This window comes from Pezoporus wallicus, unplaced genomic scaffold (genome assembly GCF_028554395.1).
Source record: "Pezoporus wallicus isolate ANWC-B61680 ecotype Strahan unplaced genomic scaffold, APGP_CSIRO_Pwel_v1 contig_6966, whole genome shotgun sequence".
NCBI lineage: Eukaryota > Metazoa > Chordata > Aves > Psittaciformes > Psittacidae > Pezoporus > Pezoporus wallicus.
The window spans coordinates 4,829,492-4,855,626 of record NW_026639746.1 but is presented as its reverse complement, the minus strand read 5'-3'; the positions used below and the strand labels follow the sequence as shown (position 1 = coordinate 4,855,626).

At 37.4% G+C, this 26,135-nt stretch overlaps 1 protein-coding gene across 11 annotated transcripts in view; it reads right to left on the bottom strand.

Moving 5' to 3' along the window:
* CADPS2 (calcium dependent secretion activator 2) overlaps nt 1-26,135 on the bottom strand; it is a 310,379-nt gene that overhangs the window by 96,294 nt on the left and 187,950 nt on the right. For all 11 annotated transcript variants that reach the window (XM_057415800.1, XM_057415805.1, XM_057415801.1 and 8 more), the window contains exons 10-13: nt 23,155-23,263; nt 21,795-21,998; nt 12,498-12,634; nt 8,634-8,821 (exon numbers count right to left, since the gene is read on the bottom strand). In XM_057415800.1, coding sequence (XP_057271783.1) covers nt 8,634-8,821; nt 12,498-12,634; nt 21,795-21,998; nt 23,155-23,263 — 638 coding nt within the window. The remainder of the gene's footprint in view (nt 1-8,633; nt 8,822-12,497; nt 12,635-21,794; nt 21,999-23,154; nt 23,264-26,135) is intronic.

The following is a 26,135-nucleotide window of genomic DNA, read 5'->3' as shown; positions in this document are numbered from 1 at the left end:
TTTTAAACTGCTTAAAACTGAAAGGCTCCACGAAATCCTGCTAGCAATGGTTTCTTTGGAAAGCTATCTAAGAAGTCTACATGCTATTCAAATATTTTTATATACAAAATTATACATATGAAAAAAATAACAGTTCTGGGAAGAGATAAAGTGGACAAAACCTTTCATGTCAGGTGGTGGCCATGTGCAAGATAAATGGTGAAATTACTGACTTCAGCGCTGGAATTTTAGATTAAATCTTATTAGATACTGTTTATGAAGGATATAAAATGAAGGAGAAGCCAGCAAGATACAGTCAATCTTACTTTAATCCTAGAGCTGATTTAGTCAGAAGAGAAGGAAACATCTGTTCAGAAGCCCCGCAAATGATTATTAGAAGAGTCAGAGCAATGTAATATTATTTTCCTTATTCCTACAATGTTCCTTGTCTCAGATTTGAAAGGGATGATTTCTGATTCTTCTATCGCTTGACACTAAGTGTAAAATTGCAATAAATGGTTCTTATCACAAAACATTGAAAAATGAAAAGAAATATCTGAATGTGCAGCACACTCTGAAGTTTCCATAGTTTCATTTCTCTTATGTGTTCATTTACTCCACTTTAAGGTATTTCTTCCAAGCATAACAGAAGCAAGAAGCCTATCAGAGAGTCTACAGTGCCAAATGATGGCAAGGATCTAAAAGGAGCTCTCAGAGAGGGCAAGGCTATTGCAGAGATGTGAAATGAATTCTTTGCACTGGTGTTTATTATGAAGGAAATTAAGAAGACTTCAATGCTGGAACCCTTCTTTGTTCGCAGGAAAAAAAAAACAAAACCACCACCTTATTTTCAGCACAGAACCTGTCTAAAATTAAAGCAACTAAGAAAAAGCTTAAAGAACAAATTAGATAAATGGACAGCAGTATGTTGCCAGGGCCAGAACTGAATTACCTGTGGTTGCATGATTGTTCTCACCAACAACTGCCTTCTTCTTGAGGAATGGGAGGTGAAAAAAGTGAGATCAATTTCAAAACCAGAAGGTCTGCAGGAGAGGTAGGGGGAAGTACAGGCCAGTAAGCTTTACATACATCCTAGAAAATTAGAAGGAACTATAATATAAGGATATTCTATGATTCTATGATATTTATGGATAAAATTAAAGAAACTTGCGTAAATATTCTTGTGATGACATCTGTAAGGCATAAGACTATATGGCATAGAAATCTTATCTTCTGATCCTGAAGTTCTCTAAAAGGATCAAAAGCAGGTGGATGAGTATGACCTCACTGATATGATGTATATAGATTTTCAGAAATCTTTTGTCAGAATGTCTAACCAAAAGCTTTTAAGGCAATTAAGCAGCCACTGACTAAAAGTCTCACAATTACAATGAAGAAGTAGGAATAAATGGTGAGTACCTGCAGTGAGGTTATCAGCAGACTTCTGCAAGGATCTGTGCTGAGACCTGTGTTATTTTATGGTATTTGCAAAGGATCTAGCAAACAGGTAAGAAATGAGACGATAGTAAATGTAATTGTAATGCTATCTATATGGCATAGTGTGGAATTATAGAAGGATCTTATGAAGTCAAGCAGCAACAAAACAGAAAACAAGGATCAAGGTATTTAAACAAAGGTAAGGAAAAATCAGTTGCTATTCAGGACAGAGATCATGGTGTTATAATGGATAATTCAAAGCAAATGTCCCTGTTCAGTAGCATTCAAAGAAGCAAATTAACATTAGGGATTACCAGAAAAGGGTAAGGAATTAGCAGAAAATATCCACCCAGTGTAATCAACACATGGTTCACTCATACTTCTTGAATCTTAAACGGTGAAGAAACAACAGACAAGGATTTTTTTAATCTTTTTTCTTTTTTTCTGTCTCTCCTTCATCTCTCCCAATAGCAACAGAGAATGAAATGAGATGGGCAGGAGTCAAGTTCAAAGCAAGAGTTCTTCAAGCAAGAACTTGCTGCCAAAGGTGTTGCGGGTGCAAAGGGCTTACACAGGTTCAGGGGTGCAATGGATAAGTACCTGAAACAGACGCTCACTTGCGGTTAACGAACAGGCATATTCTGAGCTGCAGAGTTGGAGACTGAAAGCCCACTAAGAGGAAATATTGCATATGCTTGCCCTTCTCTCACTCCAAGCAGGTCAATGCTGGAGGCAGATGATTTACTAGCTTAGAAGAACCCTAACTCAATACGACTACTGTTCTGTGCAAACACACATGCGCTTAAGATTTCAAAATGAAGACACAAAAAAACTATCTTTGGCTACAAACTGGTTACTGTACTTGCACTTTCATTTCTTCATTTGGAGCTCGGCTCAAATGCCTCTATACAAACACCTGTAGCATGGGGAACAAACAAGAGGAATTAAGAGATGTGTGTACGCCTATGGGGGTGTGATATAATAGGCATCACAGAAACATGGTGGGATGGCTCCTATGACTGGAGTGTTGGAATGGAAGGTTACAGGCTCTTTACAAAAGACAGGCCTGGCAGTCGGGGAGGGGGAGTTGCCCTTTATGTTAGGGATAAGATGGAGAGTATAGAACTCTGTCTAGGGACAGGTGAGCAGTCCACAGAGAGTTTGTGGGTCAGGGTTAAAGGGAGAACAGCAATGGGAGACATTACTGTGGGCATCTGTTACAGACTGCCTGATCAGGGGGACTCTGTGGATGAAGCATTCTATAGACAGATAGGGAAAGCGTCACGCTCACAGGCCCTTGTTCTCATGGGTGACTTCAACCACCCTGACATCTGTTGAAGGGACTGTACAAGCAATCCAGGAGGTTCCTTGATTATGTGGAAGACAACTTCCTTCTGCAAGTAATAGAGGAGCCGACAAGGAGAGGTGCCATGCTTGACCTCGTGCTCACCAACAGGGAAGGGCTCGTTGGAAATGTGACGCTCCAGGGCAGCCTTGGGTGCAGCGATCATGAGATGATTGAATTTGAGATCCTCAGGACAGTGAGAAGAGCGTGCAGCAAGCTCACTGCCCTGGACTTCAAGAGAGTAGAATTTGGCCAACTCAGGAACCTGCTTCAGAAGGTTCCATGGGATACAGCCCTAGAGGGCAGAGGGGCCCAAGACTCTTGGTTGATATTCAAGGATCACCTGCTCCAAGCTCAGGAGTGTTGCATCCCAACCAGAAGGAAGTGCAGCAGGAGGGCCAGGAGACCTCCTTGGATGGATAAGGAGATGCTGAGGTGTCCTGGGTTCAGCAGTAGCAGTCATTTTTCTCCTTTGTAGCTGGTGCAGTGCTGTGGTTTTGACTTTCAGCCTGGGAACAGTGCTGATAACACCGATGTTTATAGTTGTTGCTCAGTAATGTTTAATCTGACCAAGGACTTTCTGAGTCTCATGCTCTGCCAGGGAGGAGGGGAAGCCGGGAGGAAGTAGAGACAGGACACCTGACCCAAACTAGCCAAAGAGGTATTCCATACCACAGCATGTCATGCCCAGTATGTAAACTGGGGGCACTTACCCGGAAGGGTTAGATCACTGCTTGGGTCGGGCTGGGTATCGTTTGGCAGGTGGTGTGTGGCTGTATTCCCTTCCCTTGTTATTTCCCTTATCATTATTATTACTGGTGGTAGCAGCAGTGGTTTTGTGTTCTTCCTTAGTTACTGGACTGTTCTTATCTCAGCCCATGGGAATTACATTCTTTCGATTCTCCTCCCCATCCCTCCAGGAGCGGGAGGAAGAAGGCAGGGAGTGAGAGAGCAGCTGCGTGGCTGGGCTTAAACCACAACATGGGGAAAATTCGAAGGAAAAAACAGGCTTATAAAATGTGGAAGCAAGGACAGGTGGCCTGCGAAGAATACAGGGATGTTGTCCAGGAAGGTAGGGACCAATTTAGGAAAGCTAAGGCTCAGTTAGAATTAAACTTGGCTAGAGATGTTAAGGATAACAGAAAGGGATTTTATAGGTATGTAGTGAATAAAAGACACAGTAGGGACAATGCAGGCCCCCTCAGGAAGCTCTCGGGAGAACTGGCTACACAGGATTTGGAGAAGGCTGAGGTTCTGAATGACTTCTTTGCCTCGGTCTTCACTGCAAAGGCTCTGACCACACCACCCAAGTCTTGGAAGGCACATGCAGGGACTGTAAGAATGAAGACCCTAGGCCCACTGTAGGAGAGGATCTGGTTTGAGACCATCTTAAAAATCTGAACGTGCACAAGTCCATGGGACCTGATGAGATCCATCCGCAGGTCCTGAAGGCGCTGGCAAATGAAGTTGCTAAGCCACTGTACATCATATTTGAAAAACCATGGCAGTCAGGTGAAGTTCCCAATGACTGGAAAAAGGGAAATATAACCCCCATTTTCAAGAAGGGGAAAATGGATGACCCAGGGAATTACAGACCAGTCAGTCTCACCTCTGTGCCTGGCAAAATCTTGGAGCAGATTGTCCTGGAAGGCATGCTAAGGCACATGAAAAACAACAAGGTGCTTGGTGACAGCCAGCATGGCTTCACTAAGGGGAAATCCTGCCTGACCAATTTGGTGGCCTTCTATGATGGGGCTACAGAACTGATGGACAGGGGTAGAGCAGCTGATGTCATCCACCTGGACTTGTGTAAAGCACTTGACACTGTCCCACTGGAGCACCTCCCGGATGAAGATAGGTTGAGAAAGTTGGGGCTGTTCAGCCTGGAGAAAAGAAGGCTGCGTGGAGACCTCATAGCAGCCTTCCAGTATCTGAAGAGGGCCTATAGGGATGCTAGCGAGGGACTCTTCATTAGGGACTATAGTGACAGGACAGGGGGTAATGGGTTCAAACTTAAACAGGGGAAGTTTAGGTTGTATATAAGGAGGAAGTTCTTTCCTGTGAGGGTGGTGAGGCACTGGAGTGGGTTGCCCAGGGAAGTTGTGAATGCTCCAGCCGTGGCAGTGTTCAAGGCAAGGTTGGACAGAGTCTTGGGTGACATGGTTTAGTGTGAGGTGTCCCTGCCCATGGCAGGGGGGTTGGAACTAGATGATCTTAAGGTCCTTTCCAACCCTAACTATTCTGTGATTCTATATATGAACTTCCAATAAATCAGCTTTCTTTCTGAATAGAAAATGGTATAACCAGGGAATATGCTTGAATTCTGATTTTTTTCAATTCAGGCTGTACTCAGCAGGTGGAAAGAAGTCACTTTGCACTTCATGTGATACCCACCCGCATCCATTTCAGACAAGAGGGACTGAATAGAAGTCACAGCATGAAAAGTAGATAAAAGTGAGCGTGATGGGGAAGAAAACAATAGCTCCCACCTGGACTGTTTAGACTGAAATGTCATCATTCAGGAATATCCTACAGTTCCTTGTTCTGCCCAGTTCACTTTCACCAGAGATATACAAGTGTAGGCATAATTGCAGTGCAGGAAGCTCACTCATGAACTAATGACTTTGATGGGGACCATATCATGGAACATTTTGGAAGAAAAACATTGCGAAGAGGAACCAAAAGAGAAGGTATTTTAAAGTTACATAGCACCAGAAGCACAGCCAATGGAAGGTGATTTTATTTACTGGAGAAAAAGTAATCAGTTGATTCAAAAATAAGGATGTGTTTTTGTTTAAACAGCAAGGCATTTATTACCATTTACTGTCACCATTTATTAAAATATTTTGCTTTTTTAGCTATTTGGGAAGAGAATGTCTTGAGAATGTCATCCACAAAAGCAGAAATACCTTTTCAACATAAGCAGTTAGACCAGTTGTAATGCTCTTCCTAGCAGGAAAGGAAACACATGATTGAAGCTTGAATTCTAGGACTCAGGACATTGTGTTCACTCCTGCAGAAACATTACTGTGCCCAAACCAACAACATTTGTGCAAGACATACACTGAGTACCAGTATGCTTGATAACTTTGTCAGAACTTGTTACCTGTACCTTCATCTCAGGAAAGGGAAATGTTCTCTGGTCCTGAGATCAGGTAGCAAGGTCTGCTGCTCAGTTCAGGTCTATCTCTGTGCTCCATAATATCCCTGAAGCTTTAGGACAACAATTTATACTCCTATGTGTTTATTCCAGATGTTTTGAAATAAAACCATGGCTATTGTGTTACAGCCTGCAAGAGCATTACAGCCTGCAGCATGAAACAGAGTTCCTATCTGTAATCCTAGGGTGCAGCAAAAGAGCATAGGAGATAGCTGAAGGTTAAAAATCTGACGGAAGAGTTCTGGAGACATAAGAAGGGTAGAAAGAGCCAAAACTGACTCAGTCTTTTTTTGTAATGTTTAATGGGAGCAGTATTCAGTACACACAGTCCCACAGCCATGCCTGGTATCTTAAAAGAGTGCCCATCACTAAGGGACATTTGGGGTCCATTTACGAGACTGCTTCTTCACCACTTTTGTTTAGCAAATCAGATGTACTCATTGGTGTGCTCAGCATATGTGCTGGTATGGCCCTGGTATATTTTTTATATGTGCTCTGATTTGTGCCTGAGTCTCTCCTCACCAGACTTTCAGAAATGAAGGTGAGTGACACCTTTATCTGATCATTTGACGGGTGTCATTAGATTGCCCGCTACCCTAAAATTCATGCTAAAAGAAACTGAAAATTTGAACTATGGATACAGCTGCATTTCCACATGTTTCTCCATCACCTGACTTCAAGATCATTTTTGATGATCTTTCTCAGGCTAGTGTAAGGTCTAAGATCCCTCTGTGAAGCAAAGGTGAAATATAAATTAAATACTTCATGCCCAGTGTACAAAGCTCTTTGTTCTGTGGTCTTTCTAACTCTCAGCATGACTTATAAAACTAAGATGTATAATGCTAGGGATCAGCCTAGAACTTTGGCCTGTCATGCATTGTCTGTGAAATTCCTTTTTCCTCTTTACTATTTCTTAGTGCTGCAGCAGATGAATGAGTGGATATATTATGTGCGTATGTGTGTCTGTCATCCTCAGTGAGTGTGTCTGCTTCTGTCCTTGACTTACTTTTCTTCTTTCTTCATGTTTCCTTTTTTTTCCTTTTTACAATATATCAGCTCTAGTCAGACCCTCTCTGTTCAACACTTCTTTTATTCCAAAAACACTCATAATGCTATTCAGAGAATATCTGTACAGAAGAAATAGACAGAATACAGAGTGCTTACGACTGTGTAAATGATGTGCTCCCTGAGATATTTTCATGCACTGCACGCACTGTTGTCCTTCACTTAAATTATGAAATAAAAAGAAATGTATCTACCTTTCTTTTGAATTCTTGAAATAAGTTTGAGCAATTATCACTGTATATTTGTCTTGTTAAGTTGAAGCCAGTAATAAAAAGGCCAGAAACAACAAAGACTTAGACTCAATAGAAAACATGAATGTGTCAGGTTCTTCAGAAATTGACAAAAGCAGCATGCTTTTATGGAGAACAGGTTACCATGTAAATGCCAGAAAATCTCCTAACTTACCAGTATGAATGCTAAGATTCTTGAAAGTATTTCAGGCACATTCAAAAACATTTTAATTTTGGATATTATTATGACAAATTACATAATGTTAATCTCCCGCAAATCACTCAGGTCACAAATACTCAGCTGGGGTTTTCATAGATGAGGCTTTGTCAGAGCCTGTGAAGGAAACTATATCCCTTTTAAGGTTTGCCCTTCTTGACTGGCTTAAGGAAATTAAAACTGCCTCTGTGACTGGTTGCAAAGCAACCTAGGCATACATGTTGGGAAGAAAACCTCTCTCTAACCTGATTCCTACCAGGATTCAGTTTTGGGGATTTACTGACAGCATCACAGTAATTACTTTTTGGGTCTATGAGCAGATTTTCTTCTAGCAGCAGGATTGGATCACTTGAGATGAGGAGATCTGTCGCATTTTTTCCTGTTATTTTTGATTTTTTTAAAACATACTTCTTCTACAGGTTAAGTGTGTACAGCAGGGTATAAATGCGTGTTGTCCTTAATTTGATAGATTGCCTGCCCTAAACTGAAGCAAGTTCAGTGAATGGCCACCATGACAGTCAGAGGCCAGAGCACTTGTTTGAGAAGAGGCCGAGGGAGCTGGGCTTGTTCAGCCTGGAGGATAGGTGACGTCTAGGAGTCTGAATGACAGTCCCCAGCTGCTACTGAGGGGATGACAAGAGGCAACAGATATAACTACACTGAAATAAGAGAGGTTCAAACTGGGTAAGGACCTGACTGAAAATGTACCAATATTTTAGTTGTTGCTGAGCAGTGCTTATCCTGATCAAGGACTTTTCAGTCTTATGTCCTGCCAGTGAGGAGGGGAACAAGAAGCAGGGAGGGAGCACAGCCAGGCAGCTGAGCTAAACTAACCAAAGGGGTATTCAATACCACAGCACGTCATGCCCAGTATGTAAACTTGGGGGACTTGTTTGGGGATGGGCTAGGCATTGATCAGAAGGTGATGAGCAATTTTAACAGGATGATATCCTTTAGCCTTAATCAGCCTGTCAATACAATGCCCAAGAAAATGCACTGCATTAAGACAGTACAAACTGAAGGGAGATTTTTTTCTTTATGTTTTAATAGTAATCTCTATAAAACCTCCAATACCCCTGAAGAAACTTTCATGGACTTATTTCTGTTGTGTGCAACTTCCCTACCTGGTGAATGCAAGAGTCTACAAATACTTTCGCTTGCTCCTAAAGCTATGAATTTAAAAATATACCATTAAATTACCTGTTACCATGAACATGAGAAGCACAAAATGCAAAACTGTAGTGGAGCAAGGTTGGATCAATGACAGAACCATTTTCTGAATGTTCAATCAATTCACTGAGATAGCAAAGATGGCGGTGACAGCCTCTCACTCCGTAGCGAGCACAGTATTCATCTAACACGAAGACTTGACCTGGGCTAAACCAACCCTGAAAGAGAAAGGCAAAAAGCCCCTCAACATTTTGAGATTTTCCCACTTACAGCTTTTAAATCAAGCAAAGAACAGAAGCATATATTTTTATATGCATTACATAAACTTTTTATTCTAGAATGATTTATATCTGACTAATACTGATGGCACTGGAAGCTAGATCTAATAATAGCCCTCTTGCTAAAAAGAATAAATGTCAGGAAGCTTTGCAGTGCTGAGTTACCACTATTATGGAAAACAAGTTTATAAAACCACACCAATATATCCAAAGTCTGCTACAGATTCAAAACCTGATACAAAATAAACTAACACTGTAAAATAATTAATTTTTTAAGCAATTAATTGTAAGCTAGAAGATAACATTTGGGTAATGCTGAGGAACATTACCATGGACATTAAAACACAGTTCCTGGGTGGTCAGTTTTCCCAATTTAATGTGAGAGAACCACAATTTGACCATTTACCCTGTTTCTTATGTAACATGCATACACTTTAAAGAGCTACTAGTAAAGAGACAGAAAGCTAACCAGTTTGCTAAAAAACATCTGAGTAACATGAGTATGATTTGACCATGAATAATAATTATATATTCAGGGGTATACTGAGGGCTTGCTTGGGCAAAGTCTGATGAGACAGAATGGCATAATGTCACAGACATGAACAAAGTACATCCTCCTTTCCACTACAAAACTAGTTCTTGAGTGAATCCATAGTGCAAAAAAACCAGTAATTGATATTTGATGTAGAAATATAAACCAGAAGAGCCTTGACTGCCTCTCCTCCCAGTATGACAAAAAACCCAGCACAGCGAGCTTCCAAAGAGCAGCAGGGAGAAAAACATAAGCCTTGGGAAACCACAACTACTGCATAGCTGTTCTAACTAAGCTTTTTTTAAATTGTGGCGAGATTTCCCTCTCACCGTCCCTGCAAAATGCTTAAGAGAGAATGAGGAACACTTGAACTCAAATATACAAACAACTTGGATAAGCAAAATCATTTTGCAAGTCATGAATTTATAACATCAGTTTAGCAGCTGAAGACAATATTTCCTACTGCTTGTGAATATTTCTGCAAGCTCAGATGTTTAACATTTATACAAAATATGAGAAAAAATACTATTAAACGATCCTTAAAAATATATCCACATCAGTTTTAACTTTTCTAAAAGACTTGCAAGAGAAATTTAAATTTTGCATTCTTCCCCAACTCTTAACTTTTATTTGCAACAAAAAATCACCCTAAAGTTATTTCAAAACTTTATTTAATCCTGATTAATTTCTGTTAAGTCAATGTTTCTACTGCCTCTAAAGAGCTTCAGCTGTTTCTAGAGAACACTTGGCTGTATTACAGCACCAGAAAAGTCCTCAGTGTTTTAAACTAATATCTGGTCATGGTGCAATGGCTCATGCAGTTTACACAGTGTTTGCTACAAAATGTTCTATTGAAAGAAGAAAGAGGAGGTATTTTAACTGAATTCCTGCAACAACATGTATCCTAGCCCTAGATACAATAAACAGTGGTTATTTTGATGTATAATAAATAACTCTAATAATAATCTAATCTAATAAATAAATAAACAATCTAATAAATAAATAAATAATAAATAAATCTAATAATCTTCTAATAAATCATCATTGTCACTTATGTCTCTGCATTTTTATGGAAAACATGACAAAATGCTGCATGTTAATGTCTAGCAGTATAAAAGGAAAGAATTATTAAAATTTCTATATATTCTCATAGAAGAAAATTGTGACAAGAATACAAATTTTTAAAGAACTCATTACTTTAGCTTCAGTCACTGTTAGGGATCTATTTTAGTGTAGCTATTTTCATATAAATATGAGCCTTCCTTGGCCTTGTTCAACACTATACTATGCATAAGTTTCACAAACACATAATAATTATATGTCACAGAGTATTAGATAACTGCATTTTTTTTATTGCATACTTGCAAAAAACAAACAAAAAACCCCAAACCAACCCAACAAAAAAAAAGAAGCTCCACAATACTGAGAAGAATGTAACATTAAAGATATTTAGGTCATATAGCATTTTAATACAGAACAGTGTTTGTTTTGTATTAATTCTTAGACATTTCTACTTTTCTTTTTACAAGTTCTATGTGTGGTTGCCCTATATTTATTCAAATAAAGGGATGAATTGCTTCTAAAAATTATAGGAAATGAGCTGTTTAGGAAAAAAAAAATCACAGTTATTTGTTCATGTATTCTATTGCTACCTTGACATTTCCAACTTTTTAATTTAAAAAATCTAGTTAAATATGCAATTTAACAAAAAATGATCACCCATTCTACTTATTAAAAGCTGAATTTTAAAAAGAACAATAAGAAATGTGCCTGCTTTATGGTTGCTATAGCACTGTCTATTTCACCTAACCTCTTCTAAAAGTTCCTGATTTCAAGGTTATATTAAGTGTCTTACTATATTATTATTATAAAAAAGATTTTGACCCCAATGCACTGTTAGAAAGCTAACCATTTTCTCTTTGAGTGCCAATTACTTTGTACAGATGTACCTTCGGGCCTCTTCTTTGATTCAGTGTGCAAGTCAGAGACAGAAAATGAGTCCTTTAACTTTTCTATACATACTTATCTGGTAGTATTTTAAAAAGGAAGCAACTGTCATCAAATAGTCATTTTTCTTCACCTTTTTTATACTTGCAAACAAACCTAAACCTCCCATCATTATCTTTGTATTACATGACTAGTCAGATCAATGGAAAATACTAGTAAAAAAAAGTTATCCTTTTTTTTTTTTTTTACTGTTGGATAGCAAAGTGGAAAAATTTATGTGCTATGAGGCATTTTAGGTCCTTAGTGAGAGATCACTATTTCAGACACGATATCAGGTGAAAAATAAAGCCCCAGGAAGTGAGGTCTGACCCACACAAACCTGATTAACAACTGTGTATAATCTCACACAGTTCCACAAGATTGTTGCTGGTTTTCCCTACTGAAAACAAAACTTGAAGGAGCCCACCCTCAACTCCCAGACCACAAAGCGCAGACTACAAAATGTTACGTAGAAAAGGAAAACTGAACTGCAGCTACAAATAAAGAAGCATGTTATGCCAGTATCTTAGCTTTTATAGCTGTCTTTGAATATGAAAACCAGTTATTTTGATACAGAGATAATTTTACTTTTTTCTTTTTTTTTTTAATAATTTTGCTCCCATTTGTTACTTGCAATTCAAATAATACACGTATGTCCATATAGCTATACTGCCTGTGGTTCTGCTTCACTTCTTTTGGTGCTTTTCCCTCTTCATACCACACTGGAATGAAGAATGACAAGACAGGTGAAAATGCCTGGCATGGGGCAACTACATTTGTACCTTAAAATGTCTGTATAGGTGTCAGTAAATCCTACCACAGGAGCTCTTACCAGTATCGAAACCTTCTGTTTTTATTCAAGCCTCCACATAGAACATGACAAATTTCAGCTGATAAAATCAGACAGTTTGGGTCTCTTTGCTTTCTATTGAGTGGCACAGCAGCAGCTTGCAAGTGTATAATTTTCAAATTTAAAACCAATCGATTGGACCCTTTATTCCAACTACAACTGCAGCTATCAAGTGAACTAGCAAGAAAGGACTACTTTGTAACAACTATTTCTCACTTCTTTATATCTATTTTCCAGACAGTACTCACCAAACAAGAATAGGAGTCGTTCAATCTGTGATCCAAGGTCTGCCTCTGAAGCAGTCTAAAGAGGGAAGCATGGTCAAATTTGCAGGGATTAGCAGAAATAAACTCATCCATGCCATGTTTCTGGCCACGGTCTGCATCTGTTCATACAAAAGAAAAACGTGCAGAACAATACATTTGAGTGTGTGTGCAGATTTGCAAGCACAAGCACATATGGCATATGTCTCAATATACAAACTTTCTTGAAAGTATCTCAAATAATGTAAGTCACATAAGTAGACACAGGTGACTTATTAAAGAATCTTAGTTTTTAATCTGAAAATAATATTACTGAGCTATTTTTCTATCATACGGATCTATGGAGTGTAACACTGAAAAAAACGATTGCTACCCACTGACAGATTAAACCATATTTAGAAAGATTACTGAAAAATACAGCATAGTACATTAAAATAATTCTTAAACCACGACCTTCAAATGTTATAATTTACAAAACATTGTTATGAGTACAAAAAAAAAAGTGTTCTATTATTTCCTGTTTTCTTTATGGCTTTCTAATTTCAGAAAAATAAGTAAATATTCCTCCCTCCACTGCAAAAAAAAAAAACAAAACAACCCAAAACCGCAACAAAACACCAAACCAAACCAGAAAAGGTTTATGCATTCATTTCTTCAGATAAGAAAGAGCATCTTTACTGCAGATCAAAGTGCCATGCATAGAAATATTCATCATGGCTTGAAGCCTACTTCTCAAATGGCAAACTGGAGCAGAAATGAACACACTGGCTTGAGCTAGGTCATTTCCAGCCTTCTTTTTGTACTCAGCTTTTAATGAGACGAACCTTAATGTAGTAATGGCAAAAAGCTCCTTCAACCTTCCAGCAAAGAGTAGTGAAAAAGGGAGCAGCATTTCTGTGTAAATACATCGAGAAAACATACCATCCCAAATGGCACTTCAATCAAAGGCCCAAATTTATTGTTCTTCACAGATTGCATCTTTCAACGCCTTTAAACCCCGCGGGTTTATCAAAAGAGAATCTCTAGCGATTGCTTTCATTAATGCTATGTTTTGTCAAAGTCCTCAATGTGAATTATCTAGCAAGTATGGACAGAAAAAGCCTTACAGTGCCCAAAAGGACTAGTTATGTATTAGCACATTAGCTGTCTTGGATTCTATAGACTGTACTGGGGTGAACAGTCCTATCAACTTAAAAATTGACTTCCCCTTTCAATAGGGTCTTAGCTCTTTGTTCCTTTAAATTCAAACCTACGTCTTTTTACATTCATTACCAGAAAAGTATGGATCCAAGCGTATCCTAAATGCAATTTTGAAAACCTGCATAGTACAAACCTAAAATTTCTAAAGAAAAGGAGACAAAAGTTTATTGATTAAACCCAATTATAGAGTCAGGATCATAACAAAACTCAATATTGATCTGTGGGCATGATGCTAACATAATCAGTCACATTTAGAAATTTAGCCCCAGATCATATTGATCCATGTCAAGTCCAACTTTCAGCTGTATTTGTAGATGGGAGAATTATTTAATTCAAGCTGAAGGATCTGCAGCATCACATCCTGGAAAGATGCAGAAACTAATTCATATCACTTGGCTTTGCATTGTCAAAGCAAGAGTCACATCCATGTGACAGATTTCACCAAGGTGGATGTAGCAAATAAACAGTATGACAACCCATCGATGGTGTAAGGTATGAGACCATCATCTCAGAGAAACAACAGCATATATTTTTAATGGTTTAAGGATCAGGAGCATATGTGATTACACAGATGAACAATATTTCCATAAGCATTAGACTAGCCTATCATTAATGACAGCTCATATTTTTGACATATATGAAATGCTGTCTTAATTAGTGAAGTTTAAATGTATTTAAACACACGTATTCAAAGATAGACAACTGATATGAACACAACCACATTACTGAAAGTACTAAACTACAATGTGAAGTTATCTATAGTTTCCAAAATGATCCACACATAGACAAATTTTTCCAAACCTCATATGGTTAATGTGTGGCTGGGTTCTACATTTCTTGTAAGCTTTCCTTCTTATACAAATATCTGATTTGTCTAGCCATTATTTACAAACAGAAAGGTTCAGAAAAGAAAAAGGACTAATATTTCTTTCTGTCATTGGTCTTATGTACAAATTATACACAGCTGAATCTTTGTTAAATTAACTGGCTTGATTTTTTTCTTTGGTTAACAACAAAACTATAAAAGATTCCCCTTTAAAAAAAAAATCTGTGTAAGTACTGACAAGTATTTTGAAATTAGGAGACTGGATGCAAATGAAACAGATTCAGCATTTTAATAATGTCATCTAGATGATCAGAATGTGTAAGGTGACCTACTGAATACAATTCAGCTTGTGAAAGCAGAATCTGCTATTACATAATTTGGGCAAAATAAACAAAAAAATTTATTTAAAAAACATAAATAGTTGCTAGATTTAATTCTACAGAAAGATCCATGACTGATGACCATCTTTTTAAGTGAAACAAACACTACAAATAACATTGTCAAATAGTAACAGAAGATCTGTTACCAAATATATTTTAGCAACAGAAAAACGCTTAAAAACTTACCTGTGCCAGCTGTAGGCAAGTAGGAAATAATAGAAAAATAGATCTAGGGTAATATGTTGCATTTATTTTAATGTTATAATATACATGTAAGTTAACTGGTAAATCTTTTTGAAACAAAATTGACTTTTTTTTAAATAACTTGACCAAAGATTAAGAGGAATTCATAGACTTTATATGACTGTGATTTAGAAATTATTTTACACCTCTTTTAAAAATTGTTAGTGATTGTATTTTTCAAATTCCTACATAAGTGAGTTTTAGATGTCCTGTTCAAACTACATGCAAATGCAAAAGACATAAAGAGTGATATATTGTGATAGAGAGTTAAGAATAAATACAGTTCCGTTTTATTCTCTACAGTTTCTCAATCTTTGGTAATATTGGGAAGATATTTGGGGAGAACCCTGAAGCAGTAATATTTCTTCTTTTTTAGAACTAGTTTTCTTCGCTTAATGGAATTTGTTCTCTTGTTTTCAAGTTGCCTCTAACTCAAACTTGATTTATTTCATCTTTTGGGAACTGTTGGACAAAAGCTTTTATATTTTTGAATCAATGTAGGACACATATATTCATTTTAAAACCATAGTAAAAACTTACAAAAGGTATTGCAGGAGTTTTAGCAATTTGTTTGGGTGTTCTTTGAGACAAAGATACTTTGGCAGAATAGCATCCTCAATATGCCTTTTGCATCTATTTATTTTGGCAGAATAGCATCCTGAATATTCCTTTGCAAGAAACTTCCAATTTTAGTCCAGCTGCAAGGCTATAAACATCATCAAATGCTCAGTGACTCAGTAGAGTTGAGTAAATTAAGGCTACTGAGAGATCCATGTTCATGGCAGAAGCTCATGCAGTTCCTAATGATAACCATATCAACTAGGCATCATCTCTGCCCTGTCCCAGCCTAGAAGCAAATGCATGTTTTCTGTAGCATTTATTCTATGCTAGAGTGAACTACAGGAACTACCCTTACAAAGTGGTGACCTCCTCCCTTTTGTGGCTCTCAGTGACATCCCTGCTGGAGCCTAAGCATCATGGAAGCAATTCAAACTAACTTAGGCAGGTAGGAAAGAAGAGTAGGTAGAGACTAGAAATCTAGTACTGGAGGGATTAAAAAAATTTAAAGACAAGAATTAATAGGGTAAGAACTATGACTCCTGATACAGAAGGGGCTGGAACTGGTTGGGTAAAGGTGCACATGCCCTTTGCAAAAGACAGTGGCAAGACATGCATTCCATTCCTTCAAGTGCCACTCCATATGAATAGTGACAGCTTACATTAGAACATTCAGACTCCTGATCATTGACCAGGACTCCGAAGTGCTACATGCTTAGAAGCACAGGCCAAAGGGACAATCTATGCCCCCAGAACCTTACCATTTAAATATCAGACAATGAAGTAACAGGTGAAGAGAAAGTGGCAGAACAGCGGAAGTGGCTGGCCCATATAGTCCAACCATCAGGCTGGGGATAGCACACTGATGGACTGCCAGTATTTTGCCAAAGGACAGATTTAAAGAGGATACTATTTAGGTTTTGCATGATTCTGAGTAGCATGGAGAGAACATGCAGGAAGGGTGGTGCTATTCCACTCTTCCTTGTGGCAAAGTGTATGACAGTTATAAAGCTGCCAAAGCTGCTGAGAAAACTATGTCAAATATCATCAAAAATATGTCAAAACATCATCAGTTTCTCTTTGTTTCTAAAAGATCTGATTAACTGAAAATATAGATACAAGCATCTCCAGGGCTATCGTGAAAGAGCTGCTTTACAAGAACATTACCAATTATTCCAAAACTGAGCAATGCCACGATAAGGCATTGCTCATGCAATACCACTGCCCATAAGCAGTGGTATTTCTTGTATGTATTATGACATCAGGACCTTAACCACATTCTGGTTTACTCACAGAGTCTCTGATGTAGTCAGTTCAAAAACTGAGTGATTCAAACAGCATTTAAAAGAAATATGAAATTCACAATTTATTCCCATATAATCAAATTATGATAAGTACAGAAACTTTATAGCAATTATTGTTGGTATATCCAAATAGACTGAAAATGTTAATGCTGTATTTTATGACTAATCCCAAAGCATTTCTTCATTTGGGTAATTGCCTGTACTTTCTTCTTGATTACACAACATTGTCTGATCCACTTGGATGATTTAAATGTCCACATAAGCTTCCTCTGTGATGCTCTTTTATACAGATGGATGTTTCATTTGGAAATGTCTTCAACTTTGCTGTTGTTGGACTGATGTGATTCCAATGTATGGTCTAAGTATTTGACTCCCTTAGCTACTCAATAAATAGGATTTGATACTTTGTACATGGGCTCTAAACAGCATTTTTGTGACAACTATTATAATAAGTTATAATAACTGTTACAATTCCTACTAAGGAAGAGAAAAATGACTGCTACTGCTGAACCCAGGACAATTGGTGTCTGCAAAATCTCAAATTATTTTCCTTTTGTGAGCTGTTTTGATACTGACATCATTCCAAAAGGGAGATGACGAAAAGTACACATCTCAGATCAAATGATTCCTCCCCTAACTCAGTTTTCCAGTATCTGTCTCTCTCCTCTCTTCTCTGCAAATATTTTCACAAAGAGACCATCTCTGAACTCATGGTGGTGTAGGATCAGAATGACATTTGGTTTTGTGTTCCTTGATTAAGACATGACAATCCCCTCATGTGCTGCAGTTATTCCTCTGTTACGAACAAATTATTAACAGTGTTTGTCTCTTCAGCAGCCTTCCTAACTGTATGGATAGATCTCCTAATATATTCCTTATTAAGAAAGAGTCCGCCTCCTGTACCTTTATGGGCCTCATATGAATCCATTTTTAATTGGTACATTCATGTCCTTGGGAAACTTCTGGCTTTTCTATTATCATGTATCCTTAAATACTTGGCCCTTTGCATTACAGCATGCTTATTCAGAATAGTGGAACTGAAGAGCAGTCTCTTTTTCTTGATCACTGCTGACATAAGACTCTCTTCACTTCTGCTTTGGAGCCATCCAATACTACAAAAATGCAGTACCAAGTTGTTTTACTTAGAAATGAAGGAATTGGCTAGTATTCTAGTATATATTCTAGTATATATTTTAGAAGTTGAACAGGTGCAGTAGTAGTTTGATTTCATTGCCACACTTAAATGAGCCTCACTGGTAGTACAGAATATCAAGTTTCTACTAAATGACCTAAATGAATGATCCTAAACTGCTATATAGCATCAACAAGAGACTGCACATTCAGAGCAGTTAAGAGATCTGTAGGTTGGCCTTTGGAGTGCTGCAGCTGTGCACATGCAAGAGCAACATTCCCATTTTCTGCATTTGTCATAATTGCTATAGAGATCAGTCAGACCTTAGCTGTCCCATTATAATCACATCTAGTTTCTTTTCAGGAGTTCCTGATGTGCTTGTTTTGATCCAGCTCTGAGGTACTTGGATTTTGTTCCTGTAATTTTAAGCTCTCTTTTGTACAAGGAATTACGTGGTACAAGGCACCAATAACTGCAAAAAATACAACCTTTGATATACAAAAAGCGACTCTTACTCCTTCTTTTATACTACTTTCTTTTATACAGAAGGAATTAATGGATAACAGCAATGATTTGACCACATCTTACAAAAAAAAAGAGTTTTGGACTTCTGAATATAGGAAACAGAAGAGGTTGTGAAAACAGAGTATCACTTATTGTCATTCATACATATCACTTGATTAGAAATGTTAAATATTTAATGAAATGCTTCCATTTGACAAGCTTTCATTTTCAGCTAATAATGAAACATTAAGTTTGGAAGGTAGAATTTTTTCCACAGGGCAATGGAAAGTGGAAGTGTTAGTATTTATTGCTAGCAAAGAATTAACCTTAATACAGCTAGGTATGTGGCATATTAATTTTAGTTTGATGTTTCCATGTCTTTAATGATAACTTTCACTTGCTTTTAAAATCAAGATAATTTCAGGATTACAGAAGATATTTTCTAAACACAATATATAAAATGTTGAAACATGTTTCCTTAACTTGATTTTTTTCTACATCCAGCAGTTTAAAAATATTTACATTTTTTCAAGTTTAAAGATCTTTTTGTATAGTTCATCCTGATGAATGAGTCGCATTGCTGATCTTCCTAGAGGATGAGAAAGATGGCAACAGTCTTTCAAGGCTTGACTATTATTAAATAACATTTGTTTTGCAAAGCCCTAGTTAGTATTCTGCTTTCTGTATGTGGAGGGGATGTCATATGGTATCCTTTAAAAACTGAAACAATGTGATCTTGTATTGGCTGGAAATGCTTACATAAAGTATGAATTGAAAAATAAGATACATAAGTAGCTGACAAATTCTATGGTCATGACTTCATTTCTTAATACTAAAAATGCATATAATAAAGAAAAAAAAAATTGGATTTCACTTTATACATTAGCTCTCAAGTACTTGCTTTTATACCTTGATAAAAAATAAAATACTCTTAGCTTAATGCAAACATTTTTCTAGGGGGAAACAAAATTGACTTCTTAGGAAACTGAACACATTTAAATCTGAGAAAGCATCAGGTATAGATTCTTCTTAGGAGTAAAATCGTATCCTCAAGAAAATCAGCAGAGTAGGTGTAAATGAAGCAGGAGTCTTATAAAGTTATTTAAGGTTATATCCATAAGCCCTACTTCTTGCAGTTTCTTAAAAATGGATTGATTAAATGAAGCCTTCAGTGATATGATTTAGTGGTGTTCTTCGTTGGACTTGATGATCTTAAAGGTCTTTTCCAACCTAGCTGATTTTATGTTTCTATGATTCTATGCCTATTTCTACCTCAAATACAAAAGACAGAATAATAAAATCTTCCTCATACCTTCTTCAGGTAGAACGAAGGTATTACAGAAATAAGTCAAACATTGATTCTTTTAAGACTAAATCTCACATTAAATTAAATTTCACAAGTTCCTCTGGCACAAAGAATTTTAAGAATTTAATTACAAAATAGACCATTAAAGCATATTAAAACCAAAGGCAAGTAATAATTTGGCCATGGATTTTTTAATAATATGCAGTTTAGTCCTATCAGTTTGTGAAAGTTGATACATAGATATGACAGAAAAATACATGGTATTTTGAGGCTTTTGAGCTTCCCTTGATCTGTCTCTAAAATAAAGCTTGTTTTTCCTACACTCTCCACCTAAAAACTTTAGTCACCATAACTGTCTAAGATAATAGGAAGATATGTTGATTGTGATTTTTCAATTCTTTATCACTACCAATAATTTTATCTAGGAAAACATAATTTCAGTACATCCAAACTTGCAATTGTACTTTGTATCTTTTTCTTTCTGTAGCCTTCCCTGCACTGTGGTCACTGTTTTCTGATTACTTTCATTTCCATGTAAATCCTTTGTCCAAGAAAAGCAGCAATTCCTTGTCTACTACTGACTACACTCACGTCTTGGTACTTTCTAATTGTTGCACACGAAGTAAAAACGTTAGAAGGGGAACAAAGTGAACACCCAGTACTCAGTTCAGACCCAGGTAAATGGGAGGAGGTGAGCAGAAGCACTTCTTGGCCATTACCCCACCTTTGCTTTTGCAGTGTAACATTCTACAAAATACTTACCTCAACAGCCCCATGATGAATGGTTACTTCATCCTTCCAAATAGTTTCAGATTAAAAATTCAACAGATGTCAATGCTTTTGTGAGATTAAACTATGTTTTTTTCAATGTTCTTGAATATTCCAGTCAGGATTTTAGATAACCAATACTGAGTTTAACAAATACATTTTACTGTCTTCTAATGGCAAACTGGTAAAAGATTACAGGATGAATGGAAGGCCATGAGAAAGACAGCAGGACTGATGGAGGAGAATGGTGTTAGGTCAACCCATTACAGACATCAGACATTAAAAGAAGTAGATTCTAAACCATGTCCCCTCTATCGCTCTACATATACAGATACATGATAATGAAGAAGAATTATTAGAGCTCATTCAGCCTCCAGAACATCAATAACAAATCATATATGCTTCCTATGTGAGGATATCTACATGACAGAATACTTTCAAAGAGATCCTATGAAATTTTCAAGATACGGTTAATATATACTATCTACCTTGATTTCCTCTGAAACAGTATTTTCCTCAAATAAAGTTGAGAAAACCACCTTTTTTTGTTCTTGCAAATTGTTTTATGTCTAGTTTAATATTATACTGAGTGTAAAAACCAAGCACCATCTAGGTCTTTCAGCTTACAATGTACTGTCTGTATAGCAATTTTTACATTACTAATATATACAGTGTATTATAAAGGAAGCCTAAATCTATAAAAGTCTGAAAATAGATCAATACTTTTCTATTCAACACTATATTTTTCAGTAGCCAGCCACTGTAACGTAAACCAAGCACCGTCTCCATGGTAATATGTGGGTCAACTGTAATGAATATGAAGCTAATTGCTGTATTTTCATGGATTATAATAAAAATAATGACCTGCAAGTCAGGATTTCCCTCACTGGTAATAATAATCTGAGCTAAAGAGCTTCTGGCTAACAACAAACTGCTAGGCACATTTCCCTAGTGAATGGTGAATGAGTTATGCTTAATTAAACTTCATTGAGGGAGCTGCTACATATTTTACCAACTAAAACCAAAACCAAAGCTGCAAAAGAAAAAGAAAGCCAACTTACAAAGCGGGGATATTTCTGTGTTGACGTTTCCTCCTTTAGGATTCATCTTCTGAGCTTGACTTGCAGGGATAGGCTTATATGATTGACCTGTGGCTCTGTACATGGCTTGAACCCAGAGTATTCGATCCTGCTCATCGTCACTGGCAAATATCACAGTATCGCCTTCTTTAACAGCATTGAAAAACATTCGACCACCCTGAAGACCTGGAGCAGGAAATAGAAAGGTAATAATAAATACAAGTTACTTCTAATCACCATTAATGTTTATTACATTATCGATTTTCCCCTGTGTTCGTGTATGTATGGTTTAAAACATTTTATAGGTGTTTATGACACAGAAGTATGATAAAATCCAGAGCTATAAAAGGATCAAATAATAATACTTGGAAATAACAAATCAGTATAATAAATACAGGAGAAAATATTTCTATAATTCTATTTCCAATTCAATTCCAATTTATTTCTTATTATCTTCTCCATGTCATATGCTATTTTGCATTTCTATAACATATCCTCCTTCTTGGCATCATTTTCTTAGCTGGAACTCCCTGCCAACTGTATCTCTTCTTGAATAGAGGCAGCTCCATACCTCTTATTAGCTTTGCTGCTCCTTCCTGGATCCCTTTTTCTCATTCCGGTGTTTTGTTCTGAGAGTGCATAACCAGAAGAGCACACAATAACCAGAAGAGCACACAACAGTCAGCATGACTGCACTGTTTTTTGTTTTTTTTATGATACTGTTTTGACTTTTAAAACACATTCTGCATTGCTTGCCTTCTCAATTATTGTAAACATTGAGCTAACATTTCCAAAGATCAATCTTCAATGTCTTGGAAGTCTCTTAAATTCACATGCCTCTACTGCGTACGTAGAGTAGAATCATTTTTCTCTACATGTATAACTTTGATTTCTCTCTGCCATTTTAATACTAAATTGTGCAAAATTTTCTGACATTGTCAAATTTATTTTTGGTAACTCTGAGATGTTTGTCTTTAGCAAGCAGTGTCATCAATAACCTTTTCTGAATCATTTATTAATATACCTCACAGTACACTGCCACATGCTCTATCATAAAAAATAGAGAGAAAAGGGAAAGACTGGCTAGAATTAATACTTTTTCCTTGTGTCATATTTGATCTTACAATGTTTTAAGCAAACTTAGTGTAAGTTTATTGTTCATTCTTCTTACAACAACCTTCTTCCTAAAAGCATGATTTTTCACACCAGAAAATCCTAGTGGAACAATTGCCAAAGAACCTCGTTGTTTTTTAGATTTTTTTTTTTGCTGCTAGATCAAAATAAGCAAACTGAATCAGCTGTTTTACATAAACATGTCACACTTCAAAATCATGAAAAGTACCTGTGTGAGGAGCTGTATAATCCACAGTGTATCCTTCGAGTTGCATCAGCTCCTGAGGCTCAGATTTCTTTTCTCTGTAACTGCACATTGCAAATGTATATTGGCTAACCTGAATAAGAAAGAACTTCTTAATAGTTGAATTCCATTCCAGAATTGCATAAGACATGCACCATTGTTTAAATTAGTTTTCAGAGCTGAAGAAAAAAAACCCATTTTTTTTCCTCCAGAAATATTTATGGTGTAAAACTTTGTGTTCTTTCCCTTTCCTGTCACAAGGAAGAGGAAAAAAGCCATAAACACATTTATCTGCAGTTTTCTGAAAGGAAATTTTGGGAATTTTGGGCTGTTGCTTTATAAAAAATTGAAAGGAAATAAATTAGGTTCTGGTAGGGAAAATACTTGGTAATGTGGTACTGACTAAACTGCTCAGTCTACTGTGTGAGAATAAAGTCCTGTATTCCAAAGGCTGGAAAAAAAGGGACTTTTATGTATAAAAGTACTTTTTTTGCAGGAATACCACAATTATCATACAGCTAGAAAGATGAACAATTAATTTGGCCAATCCTAGTTAAAGACAAAGACACAATCCTAATAAGTACTAGAATCTTTACTTTGATTTTACGGTCTGATTTCTGCATCTTTTGCACCTGTGTTCACGTCCATCTCCCGGTTGCTTGACTCACTGGATACAACACTGTGTAGGCCAAGCAGCTTGCAGCTGGCACGAACACCACCAGTTACTTCTCATCAAGTACAATTCTTAAAAAATAATAAATCAATAAGAAGAGAATCTGTCACCATGTGGTTTAAGACTCCCTGGACAGAGTAGGAAGCAATAAGGAGAGCTAAGGAAAAAGTGACTGGAAAGATAAAGAAAGGAATGTAACAGCTGGAAGAGGAAAAGCAATCACTGAAACAAAACAGATGTTCCCAGTCACACATAAAGAGCTGGAAACAGTATAAAAGGTGACCAGTAGGAAGAGCTTGTGAATCTGTGAATACCTGAAACTTGGCCTTTGAAACTCTCATCTCCTAGGACTGTAGGATACCTGGCCAACTGACTTGTTTAGAACTGTAACATCATTTCTCAGATCCATAAAATTATGTAAGTATCTAAGGATAGGCAAGGAGCTTGTCTGATAGACAATGGGACTGTCTACTTCAGTTGCTGACTGCTCAGCTGTTGCCTACATTTATTACTTTGCCTACGACTTCAGGAATGATCCTTTTTGAAGCGAAATTTTGACAGGAATGAAAACAAACACAGAAAACAACTTTGCCCATCACTTTCAGAAATTCAAGATGTCAGGCTAGAAGGGACTGTTAGAACCAGTCAGCCTGTCCTCCAGCACGACACACAAAACAGAATTTCACCTCACTGTTTGTAGACTGAGCTCAGTTTTTATTTAATTTAAAGTATGTGTTTAGAAAATCACTGTATTTTGGTTTAAACATTTTAAGTTACCCCTCACAGCCAGGGCCTAGCCAGGAGCAGGGCAGCCAGGGGCACCAGGGCAGCCCTAGCCCCAGGCCCTGCACACTCCCCTGGGCGCAGGCCAAGGCCAGGCTGGGATGTGGAACTGCTGGCGGGCCCAGCCTGATGGGGCCCATGGCTGGGAAGGGAAGGGCTGTGGGGAGCTGGACACCAGCCCTGCCATGGCATCACGGGGGCTCAGGATGATGGCAGAGGCTGAAATGGGGTCCTGGGCTGTGGGGAGGGTAGGGAGGCCCTGGAGGAGCTGGGCAGGGACAATTAGTGCTGGTGGTCCCCTTAGAGCTCTGACCCAGGGCTCAGTCCCTATGTCATGTCCTCTGCTCTAGGCTCAGCAGCAATATCACCTCTTACTGCTTGGTATTTCCCTGTTTATATCCCAAGAGCCGTATTTGCCTCCATGATGAAGCATGGAGGGTGCTGTTGGTTAGTCGCACACCTCTAAATCCTCTGCAATTAGTGTTGTATTTCATGAGAGCTCCCTCTCTTGTAAACTTAACCTACAGATTTAATTTTTGCTACCTGGCACTGCAGTAAAAACATTTTTCAAATTACTCTGCTTTGTGGAATGAAATAACCTGGCAATCACCCACAGCACTTGCATTTTCATGTCAACAACTCCATATAACACTGTGTAGACAAACTGAGCCATAAAAAAGGAAGCTTGCAGACACTAATTATGGATGCTTAGGATACCCGTTTTTTTCATTCATATTTCTTCAGCCACTGTATGTTTTTAAAGATAAGCTTGTGGAAGATCTGGGCTCATTTTTTACCTCACATCTATAAAAAGACAAGAGATCAGATCTATAATACTACTGAGTCTAATTTTTCAAATGTGTTTCAAATGTATTCTCTTATTTAAAAGGAACAATTCATTAAAAAAAACTCATGTCACAATCAGGCTTACACTTCATCTTTTGGTTGAAAACGAGACAGTTTAAAGTCTCTCCACCAAAGACACACATAGAAAAACTCCAGAAAACTTTGTTGGGGAAAAAAGTCTCAAAAAAATAAAGAAGTATAGAACTTGCCTTGTTTGTTTACACTTGAAACCTTAACCATTTAACCCTTTTCCTTATGGTTATAGGTGGATGGTATCAATTATTATAGGGGGAACCATCAGCACAATCTCAAATTACACTTTTTAATACAGATCTATGACCGGATTTAAGTGTACTGTTAGCTGTGGAGATGTAGCCAGTTTTTCCTGGGAATTCAGCAAATTAGCATCAATACTTCATGTAATGATGGGTACTCAAAAGTCAGGACTATGTACACCATATTCTAAGACAAAACCGGAATCAAATCACTTTCTTAAACAGCAATTGTTGATAGAAGAAAGGTAAACCTTCCTACAACTGCATTTACCTGAATTTCCAGAGGTCCAAACACCTGACTACCAGCTGTTCTATCTATTTTGTGACAAAGTAGAATCATAGAATCATAGAATACTTAGGGTTGGAAAGGACCTTAAGGTCATCTAGTT